This window comes from Rhincodon typus, chromosome 2 (genome assembly GCF_021869965.1).
Source record: "Rhincodon typus isolate 14 chromosome 2, sRhiTyp1.1, whole genome shotgun sequence".
NCBI classification, from domain to species: domain Eukaryota; kingdom Metazoa; phylum Chordata; class Chondrichthyes; order Orectolobiformes; family Rhincodontidae; genus Rhincodon; species Rhincodon typus.
Genome location: NC_063333.1, coordinates 68,923,693 through 68,946,165, shown reverse-complemented (window position 1 = coordinate 68,946,165; position 22,473 = coordinate 68,923,693). Strand labels below are relative to the sequence as shown.

The 22,473-nt window shown below is 38.8% G+C and overlaps 1 protein-coding gene across 1 annotated transcript in view; it reads right to left on the bottom strand.

Annotated features, from left to right (window-relative positions):
• The window catches only part of gabbr2 (gamma-aminobutyric acid (GABA) B receptor, 2), an 877,108-nt gene that overhangs the window by 429,671 nt on the left and 424,964 nt on the right, over window positions 1-22,473 (bottom strand). The window contains 1 exon segment of the mRNA XM_048608319.1: window positions 2,806-2,823. Within this exon segment, the coding sequence (XP_048464276.1) occupies window positions 2,806-2,823 (18 nt within the window).

Here is a 22,473-nt window from a genome sequence, read left to right as displayed (position 1 = left end):
GAGTCATCTTGCCATGATAGTGATAAAAATCTGGCCTATTGATTTTCAAACTCCACCATCTAATTTTTATGCCTAAAACTTTCATATGATTTCAAAAAGGAAAAACACTGACTTCAATTTGGTTGCAGCAACCATATAAGTATTGTTTGAACTGAGCTTCATGAAAGCATCAATAAATAGGAACCCGTCTTATCTGAAAATAGCATATTTATGATAAGATGTTGAAACTATTCAGGTTTCAAAGCAAATGGGAGAAACATCCAAACAACATTAAGAATGTAAAAGATTCCTGCAAATTTCATGACTGCCATCGTTCTAAAACATCCCTAATCAACTGTATTGTCAGAATAAAACCTAAAACTTTAAGAACATGCCAAAGACTTTAAACTGTAGTTTCTTTTATCTTATTTTGGTACATGACACTATCACCCATTTAACTTTGTATCATGTTTGTATATGTGCATGTAAGTCATATTTTCTTCCACAGAATTAACAAGTAATAAAATTCTTCTTCCTTTCACTCAAGAAAACCTTGCATTTGGCTTTTTTTTATGGTGAACTAGTTAACTACATTTCCAATGGAATGTGGGATAGCTCATACTCAAAGAAAATAAGATCTTTATTGCAGTCAGCCAAGGAGGTTGAACAGAGGGCAGCCAATACACCCTTCCTCATCTGATCATTATATTTAATGTGTCACATAACTAGTCAGACCACATTGCTCTGATCAATGGTGAGATGCTGCAGTCTATAGCCAGGGCCTCAAGGCTTAGAGCTGTGCAACATAAAGAGTCATTGAGTCATACAGCACAGAAACAGACCCTTCGGCCCTTTCCTAAATTGAACTGGTCCCATTTGCCTGCGTTTGGCCCATATCCTTCTAAACCTTTCTGCTCCACGTACCTGTCTAAATGTATTTTAAATGCTGTAATTGTACTTGCATCTACCACATCCTCTGGCAGCTTGTTCCATATACGCACCACCCTCTGTGTGAAAAAGTTGCTCCTCAGGTCCCTTTTAAATCTTTACCCTCTCATTTTAAACCTATGCCCTCTAGTTTTGGACTCCACTTTCCTGAGGAAAAGATCTTGGCTATTCATCTTTTCTATGCCCCTCATGATTTTATTACCTTCTATAAGGTCACCCCCTTGGCCTCCTATGCACCAGTCCCAGCTTATCCAGCCTCTCCTTATAACTCAAACCTTCTAATCTCAGTAACATCCGTGTATATCTTTTTTGCACCCTCTCCAGTTTAATAGCATCTTTCCTACAGCAGGGTGGCCAGAATTGTTAGCAGCACTCCAGATGTGGCCTTACCAATGTCCTGTACAGCCGTAACATGCCGTTCCAACTCCTGTACTCAATACGCTGACCGATGAAGGCAAGAATGCCAAATGCCTTCTTCACCACCCTGTCTACCAGTGACACCACTTTTAAGGAACAATGTACCTGCACCCCTCAGTCTCTTTGTTTGAAAAGACACCCCAGGGCACTACCATTAAATGTGTAAATCCTGCCCTGGTTTGTCTTACCTCACATTTATCTAAACTAAACTCCATCTGCCATTCCTCGGCCCACTGGCCAGCTGATCAAGATCCTGTTTTACTCTTAGATAACCTTCTTCACTGTCCAATATACCACCTATGTGGTGTCATACGTAAAGTTACTAACCATGCCTCCCATATTCTCATCTAAATCGTTTATATAAATGATGAACAATAGTGGACCCAGCACCAATCCTTGTGGTACACCACTGGTCACAGACGACCTTCTACCACCTCCCCTCTGTTTCCTACTGTCGAGCCAATTTTGTATCCATAACTCCTGGAAACACTTTAAATGTCCTCAATGGAATTACAAAAGCCTCCACCTCCCAATCTGTAGACATTTTGTCTGTACCAAAAGGAAAAAGAAAACTAAGGTTGGAAAATGAGAAGGTAAAAGTGGAACTCAACAGAATCCCAATTCAGCCATTGAAAGGTTAAACAAATATAGAAAGCATTGCACAAGTGAAATTTCTTGTTCTGAATTAATTGTTAATGTTCACATTTTTAATCAAGAGAATGCAAGACTCAATAAATTAGAATACATAAGGATTGCTAAATGGTGGTTATCTAGGTGCCAGAACATTTGGTGTTTTTATGTAAGGACAACTGGTTCAGCTGAAGGTCTCATGCGTCAGTTGTTTTGTAAGAGCTCCAGCAGCTACAGACTCAACGGGTTGAGCTGCTCTTTCATTTCACTATGTGCAAATGGCAGAAAGGACTGGTTGCTCCAAGATGTATTTCAGAGATTCTCTCAAACAGTTGAGTCAGTGGAAGTGTTTCTTCATGATCTCCTCAATGAGACTTATTTTGGCCACATATCTCTCATCATAGGCACACTCTGTGTCTGTTGGGGTGCCTTCAAAGATCCTCCAAATCTGATGGCAAGTAGGACAGACCAAGAGCAGTGTTCTCTCCCAAGCCAACATTACTCAAAACCAGCTCTGATGGCAGTACATGCTCTTTGTATTCCTGACATGTGACTCCTGAAGTCACTGGTCTAATTCAAATTTGGTTGTGGGGTGCAGATTCCTAGCCAGAAAATGGAAATGCCTTCAGGGTGTTTCTAAGCATCCCAGAGACTTTAAATGTCTCTGGCTTGTGACCAAACAAAACAAAATTCATTGGGAAAACACTAAACACATCAAAATACTTTGTCACAAACATGCAGAGGTGAAAAGGAGGCAATGTACAACAGCCACAAACCTCCCAACAATTCACGTAAGCCAGTCTCCTTTATGTGGCAGATTATAGATTGCACCTTGGGTTTATCAGCTAACTCAAATGCTTTTTTTTACCAGAGTCCAAGCAAGACATCCTCAATCCCAGGGGATTACCTGTAAAGAAAGGAAGTATAGGGGGTAAGGGGGGCTTTGAATCTTTGAAAAACTGCATTTATCCTTCAGGATTGACCTGCTCATCTAAGTTTCTCAGCTGGGCCTTCAAGCCAGGTGAAATAACTTTCCCCAGTTCCCAGGTTAATCCTCTTCCCATCAAGCCTGCTAAACTTTAGAGGCATCAATATGCTCACCTGTGAATGCAAATACACCTTTGTAGTCTCAGAGTGAAAATCAGCTTTGATGTTTTTACCATTGTAAAAAATAAATTATAAATGCTAAATTCTAAATGGCTTTTGTCTGCATTATTAATTTTATTGCCAATTATTGTCTTTCAACTTGTGATTTAATTATTTCTTTCATTTTGTTTGGTGGTTATAAAAATGATAAAATCCAGTTTCAAATGCACAAATGTCACCTCAAAGATCTTTCTATATTCCTTTCCTCATCTCCTTCATTTCCTCTTCTCCTCACCTACACTGTGATGCCCCCATTGGAAAATAATATGGTGGTCCCTTGTCTGATCATATGTTTCTAGTATCCCCTAGGCTGGTGCTGATTTACGTTGTTAAATCACACCTAAGTAATAGATACATTCAGTTGGGTATAGCTGTCTTACAGCTGAACTGAAGACATTAACAGGAAATGCATTTTCTTACTCATGCACATACAGCACACAGCTCACGAGTGAACTATCAATGCACAAAGTAATCCCAAATGTTTAGAATTCACCCAGGAAAGAGAATTCTGGAGGCAATGCTTTAAGTTTTAAAAATAAACACAACACAGTTATTAAAAGAAGGGCCTAAAGGATACGTAAAACTTAAAGATGAAAGTTTGATGGAGATAGTAGGAACATGTGTGAACTGACAGTTACACATGGAGCCATATTTGTGAAATAGGCCAAAAACAATAACTTCTAACATTGCAGAAACAACAAAAAAAGGAAAAAAATAAGAAATATATTAACCAATGTGACTGTTCAAGAAAATGGCTGCATAAATATGCAAAATGTGTAGCATATAGAAGAAAAGTTGTCAAGTGAATTAACAATACATTACACGGGGTAATTAATTGTCATCACAGAATTTTTACAGCAGTGGCACTAACAAAGACAACCCACAGAGATAATACCAGTATCAAAAATACAAACAGCAAACGTGATTACACTGCTTTTCTTCTGTCCTGCATCCAAAATAATGCCCAAAAATTAAATGCGAACACTTGATTTTCATTTGGCTCCCAAACATGCATCAAGGTAAACATTGTACAACTGGAGGGAGCTCAAACATCGAGGAAGTTGGTCCCCTCCTGAGCCAAAGTCATATTTCTTCTCATTGAGCAAGAATTTCTGCTCCCTTAATAAAACAACAGCTCCACGCCATCTGAAAACATCAAGAAGCCTCTTTGTAAGACCAATACCTTTGTTCTAGAGGTACCTTCAATTTAAATGCCTACACTATTGGCCTTGTTCTACCAACAATTACTTGGCACATCATTGTCAATGTCTGATCAGCTCTGGATGAACAGGAGGATTATTACTTATTGAACTGTTACCATTCCAGCAATGACACAGCAACACCATCCCATTCACAAATTCATCCCATTTTACTCGAAACAACAACTACAGAAATAAACTTCCACTTACTTGTCCTGGTAAAGGCTGCTGCAATTTTTGTTTCTTCAAGTTCTTGCAACATTTAAGGTCCTTCAGGCTTTTTCAATCATTTTCCTAATCCATAAATTTGGCCTTCCTTTGGCAATATGTGATTGGAACTAGATTCTTGGCTTCAAATTTAATGCACTTTTTGTCACTTCATGAATTGATCATAATTATATGGTTCAATATAGTAGTGTACATTTATTAGAAATTATCAGCTAGCCATCACTTATGAGATCAGCATATAATTTGCACAATGCTTACAGAAGAGTGCATTGTAGATTAATTTTATAGGATCAGCTCTGAGTTGGGACCAACTCTTGAGAGCTTAGGTATGTTGACTAGTTACGAAGTCAGCTAGAAACCCTGTATTAATCAATTGGTGCTGCACTGGCTTGCATTATATCCTAACCTGTCTTTCAGCAAGGTTAACTTATATATTCCTACACTGTACTTCGCATTCTGTTTTTCTCGTAAGTGAAATAGTAGGTGAAGACAAGATGTAAGGGAGAGGGTATGAGAGGTCTGGTCCTTAGGGAAGAATCCTGAACTACTTGCTATGCTCCTGGCTGTGAATGGAGGCCACACAATATAAAACATTACAATTGACAATTGCCTCACAGCTGATTGACAGCAAATGTGAATAGAGCCAGTGAAAGTTACACAGTATCATGAGAACACATGAAGTAGGAGAAATAGACCATTCAGCCTTTAAAGCCTGCTCTGCCATTTAACACAATCGTGGTTCATCTGTTTGTGTTTCGAATTCCACATTCCCATCTACTGCGATAACCCTTGATTCCCCTGCCTAACAAAAATCCATCCACCTCTTTCTTAAAAGTGTAAAATAACCTCACCTAAGACCAATTCCTGAAGTGGAATTTCAAAGTCACACAACCTTCTTTGAAAAAATAAGTTCTCATCTTTGACCTGGAAAGGTGATGCCCAATTTTAAAATAGTATTTCCTAACTCTGAACTCATCCACAAAAGGAAACATCCTTTTCACACTTTGCAAGGATCATTCAGAATCTTATATACTTCAATCAAGTCACCTCTCATTTTTCTAGACTCCAGCGGAAATAAGCTTAGTCTGCCCAAGCTATCTTCATAAAAGTGCCTGCTCATTCCTGGTATCAATGCAGTAAACTTCTGCTGAACCACCCCCAATGTATTTACAATGCATCCCTCCTTAAATAAGGAGATCAAAAATGCACAATATTCAAGATATTGTGCTCCATCATTTTGCTTAGTAACATCTCCCTCATGTTTATAACTTTGCTAAATTCCTTTCTCCTTTCACCTCCTGACTTACAGCTGTTACTGAAATGTTTTTTTTCTATCCTGAACAGTGCCAATTGGTGTCACAATACAGCTTGGCAGGTTCAGCCTGGTCACCTTTTGGACTCCCCAGCTGCCAGCAAGATTAGTGTTAGCACAACACTATGTAGTCACAATCTTCTTGCTCAGACACCACTGTCGAGTTCCAATCCTGAATAGAAACTGATGAGTTACAGTGTTATTTGTATAATGAATACGATCTAAAAGATGAAATAGGTAGTTGCTTTGGGGATCCAGTCTAGGCCTCATAAGATGTAACTGCAGCTCCATTGTTGGTGAAATGCAGTGATAAAGCTCTCGGCCCCTTTTGATGCTGTTTCTGCCCCATTAGCATCATGTGGAACAAATTAAAATTAAAAACCACTTTGTAGAGAAGTACATGTTGCATGTTATTAACGAAACAACTGAAGATATTTGGGCTCAGGACACTGCACTGAGGAGGATTGGTAGCGACAACCTCAGGTTCTGATGATTGGTCTTCAACGATCACCTTATTTCATAGAATCCCTACGGTGTGGAAACAGGGCCTTCAGCCCAACAACTCCACACCAACTGTAGGAGCATCCCACCCTGACCCATCCCCGTATAACCCACCGAAGCGACACATCCCTGAACACTATGGGCAATTTAGCATGTCCAATCCACCTACCTGCACATCTTTGGACTGTGGGAGGAAACCGGAGCACCCAAAGGAAACCCATGCAGACACAGGGAGAATTTGCAAACTCCACACAGTCGCCTGAGGGTGAAATGGAATCCGCCTCCCTGGTGCTGTGAGGCAGCAGTGCTAACCACTGAGTCACTGTGCCGCCCCAAAGAATCATAGAATCCCTACAGTGTGGAAACAGGCCATTCGGCCCATCAAGTCCACACCACCCCTCTGAAGAGCACTCCCTAAACTAAACATCACTGGACGCTACGGGCAAGTTAGCAGTGGCCAATCCACTTACCCTGCACATCTCTGGACTGTGGGAGGAAACTGGAGCACCCAGAGGAAACCCACCCAGACACAGGGAGAATGTGCAAACTCCACACAGACAGTCACCCAAGGGTGGAATCGAAACTGGGTCCCTGGCTCTGTGAGGCAGCAGTGCTAATCACTGAGCCACCGTGCCGCCCCTTTAAAATACCTGAAGCGAAAATCATACCCCTAGACCAACGAGCCACCCCTGCTCTAATTGACCTTGCCCAAATCCCGCCTAGGGTACATCACAAGCAATTCTGCTAGCGGTGGGATTATAATGTTACTCCAGCCACCAGATAGTTTTCCACATGATCTCCATTGACTTCAGGTACATTAGGGACTCTGGAAATCATAATCATTTGAATGCAATTTTGACATCAAGGAAAGTCACTCTCAATTCATCTCTGGAACTCACACCTTATGTCCAAATTTGGATCAAGGTTATACAAAACGCCAGTACTGACCAATCCTTGCAGAACCCAAACTGTATGACTGAGCACATTGTTGATGACTAAATCAACTTTCTATTACCTACCAATGACTCAGTTGTAATACATTCACATGAGTCAGACAGCTATGTATTCAAATCCCATTCTGGACACTAGAATCTGTAATGTAAGCTGACAGGTAACTGCAGTATAGAGGAAGTGATACACTATCAGAAGTGACATTGATCAGAAAAACAAAGTCTCGTCTGGCTTCTCATAGCAATGTGATATAAGGAAATTCATGTCAATGATGATGAAGGTGTAACTGATCATATGACTGTGACATCAGTAACAGCAGAAGGCACCATGCCTGAATGAGTGGCGAGAGACACGTTATACACTTTGGGAAATGGTGACATAGTGGTAATGTCACAGAACGAGTAAAACGAAGCTAAAGGCTAATATCCTGGCGATATGAATTCGCATCCCACCAATGCAGATGATAAAAAATTGATTTCAATAAAATTCTGGAATTAAAAGCAACGATGTAACCAATGTGGATTACCATAAAACAGACCTAGTTCAGTAATGCCTTGGAATGTTTAAAGGAAGCAATTCAGCTTTCCAACTGTTCTGGCCTACATGTGGCTCCAGCAATATGGTAGACTCTGTTGTATCAAACTGATACAAAGCCTGAAGAGAGGAATGAAACCAGACAGGCAATATGGCATTAATCTAGCACCTAAGTACAGTGGCATACAGTTGAAAGTGAGTTAACCCTGACTCTGAACTCCATGAAGTCTTATGGCATCAACATTAGAATGGACAAGGAAATGTCCTGCTCATTACCATCTACCTTCAGCTGATCAGTCAGTACTACCCCATATTTGAACACCACTTGGAGAAAGCACTGAGGTGGCAATGGAACAGAATCCACTCTGGGTGTGGGACTTCAATGCAAATCACCAAGAGTGGCTTGGCAGCACCACCACTGACTGAGCTAGCCAACTGCTCAAGACTATTGCTGCAAGACTGGGTCTACAGCAGTGGTAATAGTACCAACAAAAAAGATAAACTTATTTGAACTTGTGTTCACCAATTTACCTATAAAAATTCATTAGTTTGTGACACTGTCGGTAGGAGTGATCCCACACAATCCTTGTAGAGATGAATACAGATATCTAAATTAAGGATACCTTCTATCCACATTGTACGGGATGGAATTCGAACAGATCCACCAACCCAAGGTCTAATGTAATCTAACTGTCTTAAAGGTACATTGTCTAACTAGACTGGGATCTATGCAATAAAACACAGTCAAACACCTGAGATGTTGCATGCCTGCTACAATGGTGCTGAACTTGCCCTGCTTACTTAACAATGAATGATATATTCCATGAGTTTGTCTAGAAATGACTTTTCTAAAGGATTTAATAAATGTAGAGGCAATTGCTAGTTCCTTAAATCTTTCAGCTACATCAGCTTTGGTGAAATCACATTCTGTACTTTTGCATTGAAACCATTCTACAAGGGGTCAATTATTTCACTTGGCTGTTGCCAGTATGACAACCTGGCATACTCTGAAGTTAACTTGAATCTTAAGCTGGCTTTCTAATTGCTGGAAAAAAAATCTCAGTTTCTTCAAGGTCATTATTAGAAATACCAGAAGAATTTATTCTTCTTAATCTGTTATTTCACAATGCAATGAGGAGTTTGGCTGCCTGTCTTTTATCAACTATTTGTTGATCCATGAAGTAATGGTGTATTCTTTATTCTAATAACTGAGACTTTGACATGGTATCAGAGGATTGTCAACTCAGGCTTGGACCTTTTTCATTTTTCTTTATATTTAATTGCTGTTTAAAATGTCAATATAAAAATATCTATGGCATATTGTACTTTATTGCTGCTTTAAAAGTAGTAGGCTTTTGCCTGTGAGTCGCATTTGTTTCTGTTGAGACAGATGTCTTGCAGGTCATTTATAACACTAACTATTTACACATCTATAATATCTCAAACTTGAACATAGTCTGGGTTCTGTGCTTATTACCATTACTCGTGCTACAACTTTTACCAAGGGCAAAGAGGGGTGGCTTTATAGTGAAACATCACATGCCATCTTAAAAGAACTTTTCCTGTCTGGTCTAGGGCCAATTAAATAATACAACAAAACTCTGCTTAATTTCTTCTATGTTGTAACAATAACAAACTATGTAAACATATTATTCATTGCCACAGACAGCAAGGAGAAAAGGGAACAGAAAATCCAGACAAGGCAGTTCAGTTCCCATGGAAAATCGAAAACCCAAGTTTGAAGGGTTGAGATAGCAGGGTGTTGCATGACATTCAGAATTATGAATGTAGGCTGAAATATCTTTCATAGTATTTCAGAAAGGTCTTTGAGTAGCCAAGATGAGCATCTCCCTTGCATTTGCTCAAATAAAATCTTTGCTTGCTTGAACTGTGCAGTCTCAAGAATGGTCATTTATCATCACAATATTTCTTTTTAGTGTTTTATGCAACTCCTTGGTTGTCTCCACCTCTTCCGAAATTGGTTAGCAGCTAATCTGGTTGGTGTAGGTTTGTAGTCACTTACAGCCAGCTCAAGTAAGGATGGCAAGTTTCTTTCCCTGAAGGGCAGTAGTGAACCAGTTAATCAATAGCTTCCCATTAGCAATTATTCGATTAAAATATATTTTTCTATCACATCTTTACCGTCAATAATAGTTTTACTCATTCATGGAACGAGGGTTTTGCTGGCAAGACCAGAATCTGCCGCACATCCCTAATAAAGTAAGACAGGAAATGGTTATCCTTGCATTTCAATTGTTACAAACATTATAATAACTACTTTTCTTAGCAAAGGATGTGAACAATTAATTCAAAAGTATTCGTACTTGTTAACTGGATGACAAGATAATTAATTTTATGATTGATTAATTTTAATGTTAGTTCAAGTTTTAATAATTTATTGAATTGTAGTTAATTAATCTTTTGGGTTTGGCTTTAATAATCGGCTTTGAGAATTCCTCTGCCTTATTTTAATGAACTTTCCAAAAGATATTAAGCAGCACACCCATCCTGTATTCTTCAATTTATGCAATAGATACACAATACATACTTTCTTTTTATTGATCCTGGATCTTTTTTTATTGACACTAGAATTTGCTGTAGAAAGTGATTAAAATGGAAAATAATATAGCATAACTTTATGAGAATACAGGAACATGCTACAGGACCTCCTCTTTCTCAAATGTGCAGATATCTTTATTTCAATTAGAACAAGTACATATTAGTAAAGCTATGTGTGTGGCAAATTTTATCACTCATTATAGATATGTTAATAGACAATGGTTGGGAAGAGAGTCTAAATAAAATGAGCTTGGAGACCATAATTCACGTAATCATGTACAGTTGTGCCAAATGCTTAGCAGTTGACATGTATTGGTAGTCTTGGGAAGGTGTTCCTGAGGGTCCAGGAGGACTTGGAGAGAAGTGACAGCTGAGAGAGTCTGATGTGGTTATTAGGCTGAGCTGAGGCTAGTAAGGTGTGGTAGAAATAAGGGGAAGAGAGAATTTTCAGGATTTTGCAGCAGTAACAACTCTAGGGGTGTGCAAGCACAAAGGAAATAGTAGTAACCATAACAGTGGTAGGAGAGAGGAATGGATTTGTGGCAGGATCAAGAGTATTAAAAGTAGTAGCATATCATTGAGGGTCTTTTTTTGGAAAGAGGCCAATACTGGCTGGTAAAAGCATCATCATTTGATGTATGAAGTTGGATTAATGTAGGGAATTAATGCAGGGAAATGTACTCAAAGCAGAAACTTTAGTTTACATTTTGGATCCATCTACAACTAATAGACCACAGCAGTTCAAGAAGGCAGCTACCACGACCTCCTGAAGTGCAATCAGAGATGGGTAAGAAATGTTGGCCCAGCCAGTGATGCCTACATCTCATTAGTGAATAAAAAGAAATTCCCTCAGTGCATTTCTTTGAATCAATTTGTTAAAATACTTCATCTTGTTCTGGAAGCTGAGGGGTGACCTTATAGAGGTTAATAAAATCATGGGGGTGGCATGGATAGCGAGGAAGATTATCAAAAATTACAGAGAGATCTTGATCAGATGGGGTAGTGGGCTAAGGATTGGCAAAGGCAATTCAATATGGATAAGTATGAGGTGTTGCACTTTGGAAAGTAAAACCAAGATAGAACTTATACAGTAAATGGTAAGGTCCTGAGGAGTTTGTGGAACAGAGGGACCTAGGAGTACAAGTTCATAGTTTGTTGGAAGGGGTGTCACAGGTGGACAGGGTGGTGAAGAAGGCATTTAGCATGCTGGCCTGCATCGGTCGAGGCATTGAGTAAAGGAGTTGGGATGTTATGACACAGTTGTATAAATTGTTGGTGAGGCCGCATTTGGAGTATTGTGTACAGTTTTGGTCACTCTGTTATAGGAAAGACACAGTTAAACTGGAAAGTGTGCAAAGAAGATTTATGAGGATGTTGCCAGGACTAGTAGACCTGAGTTATAGGGAGAGGTTGGTGAGGATAGGACTTTATTCCTTGGAACGTACGAAAATGAGAGGTGACCTTATTGAAGTATATAAAATCATGAGGGGCATAGACAGGATGAATGCATTTAGTCTTTTTCCCAAGGGTGGGGAATTGAAAACTACAGGGCATAGGTTTAAGGTGAGAGGGGAAAGTTTAAGAAGGACCTGAGGGGCAATTTCTTCATGCAGAGAGTGGTGCATATATGGAATGGGCTGCCAGAGAAAGTGGTTGAGGCAGCTACAATAGCAACATTTAAAAAAACATTTGGATAGGTGCATGGATGGGAAGAGTTTAGAGGGATAGGGACCAAATGCAGGCAATTGGAATCAGTTGAGTGGGCACCATGGTCAGCATGGACCAGTTTGGGGCCAAAGGGCCTGTTTCCATGCTGTGTAATTCCACAACTCTATGTCTCTATGGATAGGATGAATACCTGAGGTATTTTTCCTAGGGTGAGGTGTCCAAAACTAAAGGGCATAAGTTTAAAGTGAGGGGGAAAAATTTAAAAAGGACCTGAAGGGTAACTTCTTCATGTAGAGGCTTGTGCTTGTACGGAACAAGCTGACAGAGGAAGTGGTGGAGGCAGATACAATTACAATATTCAAAAGGCATCTGGATGTGTATATGTATAGGAAGGGTTTAGAGAGAAATGGGCCATATGCTGGCAAATGGGACGAAGTCAGACTGGGATTCTGGTTGGTGAAGATGAGTTGAACCAAAGAATCTGTTTCTGTGCTGTATGACTGTATGACACTATAACAATAGTTTCTTGATCCACCATCTATACTGGTAAATCTGTTCCAAATACAAATCATGCTTCAATAAAAACAATTTTACATTTCTTACAATGAAATGTTAATGGTCTTCCCTTAACAGGAAATTAATACTATTGTTTGAGATCTTGTTGTCACAATGAAATATTTATTTGTTGACAGTTATAAAATATCTCCTGAAATATCAGTCACTGATTCTCTACCATCTTAGCGTTTAACTTTTTTTTCCAAATTCACTTTAGATAACACAGTCTTCCTCCCCATCATTTAAGTTTAACACACTAGTTTCAAACACAAATAGTGCATCCTCGAATCAAATGTGAAATTTTATGATGTTATGATCATTCTCACCTACGAAATCTTTTATTATGCGATAATTAATCAATCCTTCTTATTGTATATTACGAGATCTAAAATTGCTTCTTCTCTAAAATAAAACGAAGAACTGCGGATGCCGGAGTCTGAAACAACCAGCCAGGAAGAATTAAAAACGGAAATTGCTGGATAAACTCAGCGGACCTGACAGCATCTGTAGGCAGAAAACAGAGTTAACATTTCAAGCCCAATGACCTTTCTGTTTTCTCTCCACAGATGCTGCCAGATCTGCTGAGCAATTTCTGTTTTTGATTCTTTCTGGCTGCTGGCAGAACATGCTATTCAAAGAAACTGTCCTGACTACACTTTCTGAACTTGCCATCCAGGCAAACTTTGTCAATTTGAGTATTCAGTCTCCATGATGATTAAATTTCTCAGGATATTGTAGTACACTTCCTATAAATCCCCATTATTCCTTGATTTGTATTCCTGACATCACTCAGGGGTGACCCTGATTTCGATGAGCCTTAACGATTCTGTAGTGATCGTGATGAGGTCAGCCAGGTGGACCTCATAGAATACGAGTTCTCTGATTGGGTCTGTTAATCTGGAACAATCAGGGAGCCCTGACTGAAAGATAAGAACAGAAGTGTTTGGGGTTCTGTCCCCTCTAGGAGCAGCTCTGAACTAGCTAGGTCAGTGTCATGTACTACGCATATGTAAATAAAGGGTGAATTCGTGATGAGATATCAGCCTCTGTGGGATTATTTCAGATTCTGCATGAAGTTTTTTTCCAAGCTGTGTATTGTCTAATCAAACTCCTTCAAGGAAGTTAGCTGTACTACTGATGATCTGTGTATAATAATTGGCACAATGCTACGTTAAAGCAATTGCATTTGTTTTCCATTCGGTAAATGTGATCATTTTGTTTTATCAGGGCTCATTAACACAGTTTTGACATTTTTCTTTACTTATCTCTATTCAGTCCTATGACAATATGAATCACAGATGTTCATGATCGCTCTCTGTGCTCCGCTTTGAACAGTTGCCTGCAGTCTTGATTCAAATTGGATCAGGAGGAATTGGTATTCTCATTCCTTTACAAACTGGAGTAATGTCCCATTCAACAATGATATTTTTGAGTATCTTTATGGGGTGCTAAAGTTACATATACACTGTACAATTGGTGAAAATAGATATCCAATTTAAGTGTAACATTACTAATCAGAAAAGTTACAGTTTATGGGCTGGATATGCACAATTTCCAGTCCAGGCTGTAATGATATCAGCCTAACTCCAGGATTAGGGTCAGTGAATGTATTATGTTAGAGACAAGGAATTTAAAAGTGACATTTAACAAAAGCAAGCTTGAGAAACAAGCGACACGGTTCATCATTGCCAAAAAATAAACAGTTTAAAATAATTAAAAAGGGAAAATAAATGGAGATTGAAAATTTGGGTAACAGGAACAAGAGGTCCTGTATGGAGATGGATAAATATTAAAGATAGAGGTCTTGTCCATAAGGTAGCATAGTGAAATGTGTGACTTTATTCCATAACCATCATTCTTTTTAACTCCTGTGAAATCACTACCTTCTATGGCAAAGAAAGTAATTGACAAATAAGTTCAAATTGATTATCTGGGACAAAGAAAGTTGCTGTGTTGCTAAATTCACTGGCACTATTTGGCCATTTTAAGTACCAATGGCTGTAAACTTTGCATTTTTTGTAGTTAACACATGTACAAGAATAGTGAGGTTGCACCCACCACAAATACAGCATATATATGACAATGGTGAGACCAGAGTTGAAAATGATTGATCAGAGAAAAAGTAGCTGTCATTGGTCATTATGGTGAAAAGTTATTGATTGTTCAGTGGCAGTGCTACTAAATTTTGTTTAATGGTTCCTCCTGATAACTGTCATTAGTGAATTTGATAAGTTCACACCAAGATTGTTAATAATATCACATGACTAATGTGTGAAATAAAAGCTGACAGCATCAACATTTTCTCTTCATTCAAGGAACGTGGATGTCATTAGTCATGCCAGATTTATCACTTATCCTTAATTGCTCTCAAAAAGTTGCTGGTGTGCTGTCTTCTTGAACCATTGTATGCTCATGCTGTAGGTGTTCTGTAACAGTCCTGTTAGGATTGCACTAAACAGATATTTAAGATGCCTTTTTATTTGCCAGCTGCCAATATCCTGAAGAAAGCAGAGCTGGGAGACTGCTTGATTAAACTAAAACCAGAGCAGTATTACTCACAGCAATGAAAAACATTGCATCTAATAAAATACCAAGTGATAACATGTTCTGTGTTGCAGCTCCTGTAATCTCCTCTGTAACTATTTGCAGTAAAAGTGGGTAAGATTTAGCTGGTATGGGAATTGGGACTGTACTGCAGGGTAATGATAGTGTACTGGAACAGTATCAAAATCAAAGGGGTCCAATCATCACAGTATATAATGCTATAGTAAAGAAACAGGCCATTCTGCCCAACAATTCCATCTGAAATAAAAACAAAAACTGCTATGAGAGACTCATTAGGTTTGGTAGCATCTGTGAGGAGAGAAACAGAGTTAATGTCTGATTTGACTCTTCTTTGGAACTGAAAGGAGTAACAATATGGTAGTTTTTATACTGTTGGCAGAGGGACAGGAAAGGTAAGTGAAAAATATTGTGAGGGAGCCCAGACCAAAAGACAAAGGCAGTGATAATGGTGTTAGGGAGTTAGATGATGAATTATGCATTGCAAAATTCCAAGCCTTTGGCCTGCTCTGATAGTTGGATTCTCTCTTGCTGGAGATGCTCGTTACCTGGCATTTGTGTAGCATGAATGTTATGTGCCACTTATCACATGGAACTCCTGCAGTGAATCCCTAGGTCTGCGATGATTGGTTTTAACAACTACGTTATCTTCTTTTGTGTTAGGTATGATTTTAAAAAATGGACGGCTCCAACACCCCAACCCTTCACCACCTGATTCCCAGTGATTTCAATTTCTCAGTGCTTGATACCAAACTCCATTAAAATGTGGCTCAATGTCAATCTTCTTAAGTGCCTTCACAGCTGTAACATTTTGTTGGCTAACCCCAACAACCGGTGCTCTAGTTGGTAAAGGTAAGTAACTGATCCTGCTGGTTATGTTGAATTCAACTCCTTGGATCTGCACTCTCAGCCAAGTATCAATGAAATGCTTTTTCAGATCCGTTACTTTTGAGAAGCTGTGCATACCTACAACTATATATATGTATATAGACTTCATCAGTTACTGCTGAATCCACTCCAGAATAAACAAGGAAAATCAGCAACTGGAATCCAGTTAACAAGTATGGAACCACTCTGGTAAAATGACTGGCAATATAAATGGCTTGTACAGCTTTTAAAAAATAAAGGTCACCAGTCATTTTACTTCATTCTCCTCTACATTAAACATGCTCAAAATTCACATACACCTTTAAGGAAAGCAAAGCCATGCAAAAAAATGTAATTGATAGTGATGCAATAATAAAAATTATTATTTTTTGAAACAAATAATGAAAATTTGACTTTGCTTAATTGCTTAAAGTATAGTTTTACAGACCAACTTCTTTTAAAACCCATATCATTTCTCTAAATGTATTAGTATATACCTCAGTAAATCTGTATTCAGAAACTTTCATTAGTTCACACATCCAGTTAAATGTATAATGTTGTTGCTAAGCAGAATAACAGCAGTGGTAGGATGGATGCTGGTGACATTGCACTTCATGTACACATACCAAGCTACAAAAATACACTTCCATTACTGCCAAATTATAGCTCATCTAAAACTTAGTAAATAAAAGTCTCAGGAAAGCTGTTACTTATTTAGTAAATTTTGTCAATTCATGGCTAAACAGTGCAATGGTCCGAACATCGGAGTCAAAACCCATTAACAGTTTAGATGGATTCGATGTGCAATTTGGTATCAGCCTGTGAAAAGGAGATCTTAGCACACACTGTTGGAAACCAAGAGTGGATTTTTCATAATTAACATTAACACTCCAGGAGACTATTTCCTTCCAGTTCTGCATAATTTCATCGAAAGATGCCTGATGAGTTTTGCATTGGTGAAACAATATCTTCCGAGAAACAAATCTGTACTTCATACACATACTTGGTAAGATTAAGGATATTGCAGGTGGTGTAGTTCTTACACTAGTTCTCTTTCTGGAATAACAACAGCTAATGAATGGGTGCAAGTTGCTTCCTATTTAGCAGTACTTGGGTAAATTAGTGCTGCTGCAGCAATCCAATAGGATTTTGATTAGCCAGCACTCTTGTTACAAAGTAATTTAGAAATGAATGAAACAATCATTTTAGGCAATACAGTCACCCAGAGCTTTCCAGTTGATATTTTAATTCCTGACTATATCACAGATGTATACCATTTGAGCAGCTTATTATTAAATGCCAATTTGCATTTAGAAGTCCCATTAAACCTTTTAGCAATTTGATTTTTATATTTATGATCTGGAAACTGGTTAACTTCTATTAAGTGAGCATAGTTTACCCTTGTGTACTTTACCATAACGTTTAAATTTGTTCAAATGGTAAAGAAATCAGGTGGCCAGAGGATGGGGAGACAAACGGCATTAAAGAATTGCTTCAAACAGAGATCAAATGGAAAGCAGATTAAACTGGTTTGCATTTGCTGGCCCAAGTCCCGCATGAAGGGAAGGGTTGGAAACTTATTATTCCCAGTTATATGATATTCAGGTAAGATAAGGAATAAAAGGAGGGAGCAGCAACATTGTTAAAAGAAAGTATTCTCATACTAGAAACAGAACATGTAGACAAGGGGTCAAAATCATAATCTACCTGATTCAAAATAAGGAAATATTCGGGAAGTATTATGCTATTGGGATATACTATTGGCTACATGGGAAAGAGATGGGGAGAAACTCATAGGTCAATTACAGAAAAGTGCACCACCTGTTGAAGTTGAGGACGAGTGCCTTCAATTATCCTACTGTAGACGAGGGCAAAACAAGGTGAATAACAGAGATTGGGCTGCATTTTCTGACACTGGAATAAAAGGGGCTGTACTTTGCATGCAATTGCAGTATTTGTGATTTCACAACCAGCAGCACCTCAGGTAGCCGACTGCAACAAAGAACATGACCATTCACTATACTGAGCAATGCAAAGATATTTAAACAAGCACAGTGCCACTAAAATGCATTTTTTTTTTCAAATGGTTTCAAATACATTCAAATCAATTGAATTCAAATTTTGGGTTCACAATTTGCCCCGATTCTTCTCTCCCTCCCATCCACTCTCTGCCGTATTTGCAAATCCTCATGAGCAGGGCAATAGATGGAATGGAGGCATTGAGGGATTTGGGAGCAAGACAGAGGGTGGGGTAGTTGGTGAAGTGCCAAAAATTCATTGGGTACATGATTATAATGTCAGCAGCATTATGCATGCAACTATAGGCAGTGTGTGTGCCAATTTCCACTTGCAGGCACATATTAATGTTCTGAGAGGCATTGACTTCCTTTTCCAGTGTAGTGGCAGTAGACACAGTGCAGGGATAGAGACAAATTCCAGACAAATGTACATTTAACTTTCATCAGCATGTTTCCAATCTGATAAGGAGGAAGCAGTGTTGGACTCAGTTCTGTGGAAGAAAATGGACAACTGGAGCATTTTTCAGCAAAGTAGCATTTGGGGTTTGTGATGATTTCATCAAATTTAAAGTAGTTGTGGAAAAGGACATAAAACAAATGGGTGAGTTTGATGGGGATCTGGCCCATGAGGATTGTAATCGAAAACCGGTAGACAAAACAGTAATTGAACAATGGAAGAGCCTCAAAAGAGGAAAATGCTTTGGACAGAATAGATACATTACTTTGAGGAAGGAAAAAGTACATCAAAAGTTAGAACTTCCTAGATGATTAAAGATATAGAGGTTAACCTCTGGAATGTCAGAGGCTGACAGATGAACTTATAGAGGTTTATAAAATCATGAGAGGCATGGACAGGGTGAATGGCTGAGGTCTTTTTCTTAGAGGGGGGGAGCCCAAAACTAGAGGGTACAGGTTTAAGGTGAGAGAGAAAGATTTAAAAAGGACCTGAGGTGTAATCTTTTCACGCAGAGGGTGGTGCATGTATGGAATGAGCTGCCAGAGTAAGTGGTGGAGGCTGGTACAATTACAACATTTAAAAGGTATCTGGATGGGTATTTGAATAGGAAAGATTTGGAGAGCTATGGGCCAAATGCTGGTAAATGGGACTATGTCAGAATGGGATGTTTGGTCAGCATGGACGAGTTGGACTGAAGGGTTGTTTCTGTCTGTATGATTCAATGACTCTATGATTTTAAAATAAGACAGAAAAGGAGGCTTATGACAATAGTAGGGTCCATTATACAGTAAAGAAAGTATACAGGAGATGAAAATTTTGAATACAAGAGGCAAAAAGAGAGGATGAGACTAGATTATTGTTGTTAGCATTTTTTAATCTCGCATAATGATGGATTGGTAGCAATGTAGAGATTACATTAGTTTAGTTGTGACTGTGTGGTTTTGGCATGTTGGCTTCCACCCCCACCATCAAGATAGGTCAACCCATTGAACACCAATCAGCTCATTAAGAGCTGATAGAAGATTTTAGGCTAATTTTTGGCCTATTGTAAATCTTGATGCCAGCATTCCAGATCACCAGAAGTTGCTGGCCAATCAGAGGCTGGTAACCTCCAGATTCCAAAGGTCATTGGTTGATGCTTACCCCTTTGGGGATTCAGCAACGAGAAGGTACATGGTTTGAAGATGATAAATATTTTTTCCCTTCATGTCACTGGGAAATGAGGGTCAGAAGGATCAAAACCAAAAGTTTGGTTGGTGGCTTTCAGAGGCAGAGGGTGAAGATAGGAGGAAGTATTTAAGCATGATTGTGCAGCTATTGAGGGTTTTGGGGTGAGATGAGATGGATGATCAAGAGTTCTTTTCTTGTCTATCAATTTTATATGTTTGTACAAATAGAGAGAGAGGATGAGGAGGGAAAATCCTTTCTTTTCCAAATTAAACTAATGTTCTTCCTGTATTATGGATCAAAATGATTGGAGTTGGCAAAAAAAAACTGTGCTGCATTTCTTTGTTTAAAATACATCTCAAATACTTATGACAACCAGCTGTCATACACACTCAGATTCTGCTAAGTGAAAAATACATTAGAACAGTTGGACAAGAAACCTCTTTCTTGTTTTGACATTAAAAGCCAAGCTCATAAAAAATGTATCTCTGTCATGATATTTATCCTTGATGTTCACACCTGGTCACCTTTTGAAGCTTTAGGTCAATACCTCTAAAATATTTATAGTTTAAGATTGCTTTGCCATCCTGCCTCGCATCCGGCAAGTTTGGATTTTGTGATCTCTCTGCTTCTTATTTCACTGTTTTCATCTATCTCACTTCTTGTAGATTCAGATTTCTAAGGCTAAAGGAAAAATTGTTTCATCATGCTCTTAATTGTTTTTAGTAAATCAAGATCCGCAAGTTATTTGATCTGTCCTGCAAATCTGTTCACCTCAGTATATCTCATATGTACTAGATTTCTTTACCCCTTAAATCCACAGCATAGTCCCAGCATCCATCATTCCAGCAGGATGAGTCAATCCAGGAAACACCATAACCTGCCAACAAAAATCTGTGGCTTGTTTCCAGATTAGGCTTTCTTGTCAGGATGAGAAACAAACAAGGTCCAATGTTCTCAATGAATGCATTCCTGAATTTTAAAGGATGCTGCAAATGAGCAAGTTTAAGAGGAAAGTCATGCTTTGGTACAGCTATCTAAAGCTAGCCAACCTTCCAATTGCGGTTATTGCTGCAATCTAGTTACACATGGTAAAATTTGTGGACGAAATGATTGCGTAGCTGTAATTACAATAAGTACTTCAGGTAAAAATTGTTTTCATCCAAGTTGTCATCTGCTTAGCATGAGGAGAATTTCAACGGTTTGGTTGTCGAAGTTGGTGAAGTAGGTTTACCACATGTTTTATCTCCACTGATTAAAGAGTAATGGAACATTACACATGTGTAAAACAGGCAGCCAGCTGTGACCTGCTCCAAAAACATCTCTGAACAGGTTGATTAGAAAAGCAGGTTAAATAAAAGTAAACCCAAAGAAGGCCTTATAATGGCACAACAGTAGTGTCCCTACCACTGGAACAGGAAGGCTTATGTTCAAGTCCCACCTAGTCCTGAGGTATGTAATAACATCAATGAACAGGTTAGTTGGTAAAATAAACCCAAAACATTTCTATTTCCTATCTTTTTATAAGAAATGTGATTTTTATTATTCCCTCTGTTGAGTGCATCATACAACAACATTTGATTAAGGCATCTGAATGAAGTCATAAGCTAGAGGAGAATAAACTGTAAGCAGGTTATGTTTGCAGCATGAAATCCAATGATAACTTTGCTTACATTTTCTTAAAATAACTCACTGTGTGACAAATGAAGTGGAATGCTGGAGGATAGAATCAAAATAACAGACCACAAATCAGGATTTAAGTAAAATCTGTACATTTCACTGGTCCAATTTTCAACACTGAGGAACAAGAAAGGATTGAAGACTTGATGACAATGCTGAGAAAACTACAATTACACTGAATTACGTAGAAATTGCAACGTTGAAATTGACCCTGCAATCCAAACAGCCAATCCGTAGTTTTGTTTACCTCCAAAACAAGGAATACTCTTAATTCCACGTATTTGTGCTACTACAAAAACAACGACCTAACTAACTTATTCTCAAAACATAGCATCTTCCTATAATTTTCAAAGTGTGTGTATGAGCATGTTAGGTGGTGACTAATGCACTACTTGTACAGATGAAATAACTAACCGGATTACCTGTTCAGAGCTGATGGGAGAGCGAAGGCAAGCAGCTTTCCCTATCAGGCCTCGACACTAATGATTTGGGTCACCAGAAGCTGCTGGACATTCAAGGCTCTAAAATCCACTGGTCAAGGCCTCCTCCTTGGGAGATTTAAAGGCAAAAAGGGAAGTATTTATTCCACCTCTTAAAGGTTCAGGCAGGAAGATGGTGTGTTGGAGATAAGGTGGCTTTCAGAGACCATCTGTTTGGCCTGCAGATTGGGGCAAATGGTGACTGCATCCCCAATGCAACCTAACAGTTATGTTACCATTGTTTACCTGTTAGGGAAATCGTCACTATTTTCATCTGTAAGGGAGGCAGATGCAGATAGTTCAGTGATGTCGAGTCAAGGCTTTTAAGTAGCCATTCATATACCTCTTAAAGGCCTCAATTGCTAGTAAGTCAAGAAAAGAGCTTGATGGACATTCTTGCTCAATACTTTATTGCTGAAGTGGCAAGAAAGGTGTGTGTTTCTCTCCCAGGCCAACTCACCCCATTGTTTAACCCTCACAGCCTCTCTTGCCATCTCCAGGTAGGAGAAAATCACAGTCAATGCATTTCTCGTCTCACAATGCAAGAATCATAGAATCATAAAATAAAGAAGAGATCCTTCGGCCCATTGAGACTATATTGCCAAAGATATACCAC